Source organism: Sphaeroforma arctica (assembly GCF_001186125.1).
Source record: "Sphaeroforma arctica JP610 unplaced genomic scaffold supercont1.351, whole genome shotgun sequence".
Classification (NCBI taxonomy): domain Eukaryota; class Ichthyosporea; order Ichthyophonida; genus Sphaeroforma; species Sphaeroforma arctica.
In genome coordinates, this window is record NW_014040207.1 from 72,055 (window position 1) to 75,459 (window position 3,405).

The window sequence follows — 3,405 nt, forward strand, 5'->3', positions numbered from 1 at the left end:
TTATCAGCGATCTGAATATAGTAGAAGCATGTATTAGCTTTTGTAATACATGGCGTAATCAGCGATCTGAATATAGTAGAAGCATGTATCAGCTATTGTAATATATAGTAGAAGCATGTATCAGCTATTGTAATATATAGTAGAAGCATGTATTAGCTATTGTAATACATGGCGTTATCAGCGATCTGAATATAGTAGAAGCATGTATTAGCTTTTGTAATACATGGCGTAATCAGCGATCTGAATATAGTAGAAGCATATATTAGCTATTGTAATACAGGGCGTAATCAGCGATCTGAATATAGTAGAAGCATGTAATAGCTATTGTGATACATGGCGTAATCAGCGATCTGAATATAGTAGAAGCATGTATTAGCTATTGTAATACATGGCGTTATAAGCGATCTGAATATAGTAAAGCATGTATTGGCTATTGTAATAAACCGACATACTGGGGAGATCATGTTAAGGTACTTATGACACGGGAAAATAAGCATCTTTTAACTAGTGTAGGATATGATAGGTGCCACTTGATCTTTAAATGATAGTCGTAGCCACCCTCTCTATCTGGCAAGCGAGAGATGTAAATGTAATTGGTACGAACTTTAGAAGATGTGCATACTGCACACATAACGGGATATTTCGTGCGCCGAAGCAGAGGAACACAAACTGCACCCTACAAACTGACGCTTAATCAGTTGCATAACCAGTGTAAGAGTACTGGGCGAGCCGGTCAATTGCGTGAGCACGAGAATCACAACACAGAAAACTCCAAACAACCGCACCGTACGACTGCAAAACAACAACAACGAACAATGGTGTGCACATGATGGAAGCACAGCACAAATACACAACGCCAACTAGCCCTGTTGGGAATGGAAGCTCATCTTTTCCGGTTCCATTGTCGTACGAGTTCACAGACAGATTTGACAAGCTCGTATGTAGCCATATAGTACTAATCCATATATATATATATATATATGTATAGCAATAAATTTGAATATAACAAAATCATTTAAATAATATATACGTATATAAAATACAAAAAAATACTTATATAAATTCGTAATATCCATTCAGATCATATAAAAATATCTCACGTTTTATATGCAAAGCACTGCTCCCGTATGAAGACCAGTCGAGCCTGTCAAAGAACAAGGTGCACATATGGCGTATAGTGATCAGGCAGACTTGTACATACCAAAAGAGTGAGGACAAACATAACGCAATTGATTCGGTTGTTATCGGCTGCATTGCGAATGCGTCTACATAACCCAGCTGGTTCTTCACCGGCGGTTCTGTTACCCATGCCCCACAGGGGGTTGAAAGCCATGGTGGCGGCAATCTCAATGATAGTCAAAATCAAAGCCCAGGCAACTGTGAGAAAGCAGAAAAGACAAGCAGAAAAAGAGAAACTTTGTTAGATTTCGACCTATACGCGAACCAATTCGTCAACAACTATCGTAAAAATGACAAACGAATAAGCATGAAGAAGCGAGACTAACTAGATAAACAATAGGGCATTAACAGCAACACAATTACAGACTTTCTCGATAACATGGGAGAGCTAGCTTATGACAAACTAGCTTATAAGAGACTTGAAGATGGGCACAAAGCAATACTACACCAGTGTTCGAAATCATATAGTATCAGCCAAATAAATTATAAGGACACGACATACTGTTATATCAGAAAGAAGTGCAAAACGCATAGTTGTCACCAAGTAGATAAAATCAACCAAATTCTTTGGAACGGTATTATTCAATCACCGCTACTTAACAGTGAGTGAGCTTTGCACTTCGGAACGCTACCTAGTTGTCTGCGATTCGGATGAGAATATAAAAAGTAAAGGAGTGCAAACTAGAGACCAGATGTAATCAAAAACTTGTAAACGTACCTGTGTATGTAGCGTAACGCATCTCGAAAGAAAGCATGGCTGGCGCCACCTCCTTGATGCTGTCTGCAATTGTGGATCCCATAGTTGAAATTTCGATTATGTGAGTGACTGAGTGCTAGTGGTATGTGTATGACTGTATGTATTGTGTTCATTATGAGTTTGCAATTTTCATATGTATACACCTCCTGCCGCCGGCGGACCCGGGACGATCTGTGTATACATTTAACAGAGTCAAAATTCCAAGGGTGTTCCAATCAAAATCACAGGCTCCAATCATCTGGAACATCTGCACGTCTGCAGCGCTGAGCGCGCTGTATTCGTCTTGTGTGTTGGTACTATTATTGTTGTGTATGAAAAAAACCCGACATTTGTTGTCCCAATTTTTAAGTTTTTAACCCCCTCTGTAGAGTTGAAGCGATACCAACGGTGTTTTTGTTTTTTAGAGGGCCATGCATTTTGCAGTGGCATCGCCAGACGTCAGTCAGCCGGCGCCACTGACTGTGATTGGCACCGTCATATTCTTATTTACACAGATTTCACACGCGCAGAGCCGCAGATGGTCAGATCTTCGTAGACAATTCTATAAATAGATATCCGATTGAGACGTTGTCATTTATCTAAAGTCATGGCCTGTGAGGCTGTGTGTGTGGGCCTGTGGGTAGGGTGGGCAGGTCTCATAGCGTAAAACGTGAAAACGTAGTACGTTTACGGTAGAATGAGAATATAAAAAACTAGGTTTATATTTTTAGTTTTTCCGATAATACGACATGGACATGATTATTTACCGTGGAGGTAGACTTGTGTATTTATGTCGTATTGTACTGTATGTACTTTGAAGTTTGAATTAAATCCCACTAGTCTATTACAAATTCAATTCTCTATAAATAGCTGAAAATTCAGCCACATTTCGGGAGGGCTTGCAGAGGCATTAACATGTTTTTGGTCATCACGCTCATCCTCACAGGTCAGAGTTAATAGAGATATTAGAGTTGATTTGGAACGGATTAGAGAGGACGACTTGGAACAGCGATTTTTTGCTTTATGATAAGTAGCCGTATTTCTAGATGTCAGGATTTCTTTGAGAGATTTCTTTTTTTTGTAGACATGTGTTTCCTTTGTATTTGTAGCATTTATTTGCACACAGAATATGAATTCCGGAAAGACGAGGATACAATGAGAGAAATTCAGAAGCGGATCCGCTGCCAGCGAGAAGTACTGTATGAAAACCCTCCAATCTAGTAACAATTGTTGTTGACGCGCACGCCAGCTTGCAGCTTGCAGCCCTATGTTACGCACCTTCGGTCGATATGTGAACTTTTGCGTATCTTGCCACACACGTTGCCCTGTGCCCTGGCTCCTCTGTAGTATCTTTTACTACATTTTTCCCCTATCAAATTTATAAATGAAAACAATGCAAACTAAAATTGATATTTTATTTAAAGTTTGAAGTTCTACATCTACTGGCCTTTATTTTCAAATATGTAGTTCTTTAAACTTTTGAAGTCCTA

The 3,405-nt window shown here is 39.3% G+C and overlaps 1 protein-coding gene across 1 annotated transcript in view; it reads right to left on the bottom strand.

The window, feature by feature from the left end:
- The window catches only part of SARC_05478 (hypothetical protein), a gene marked incomplete at both ends in the record, with an annotated part of 4,534 nt that extends 2,555 nt beyond the window's left edge, over positions 1-1,979 (bottom strand). The window contains 2 exons of the mRNA XM_014300663.1: positions 1,202-1,377; positions 1,898-1,979. Of these exons, the coding sequence (XP_014156138.1) occupies positions 1,202-1,377; positions 1,898-1,979 (258 nt within the window). The remainder of the gene's footprint in view (positions 1-1,201; positions 1,378-1,897) is intronic.
- Between the last annotated feature and the right edge of the window lie 1,426 nt (positions 1,980-3,405).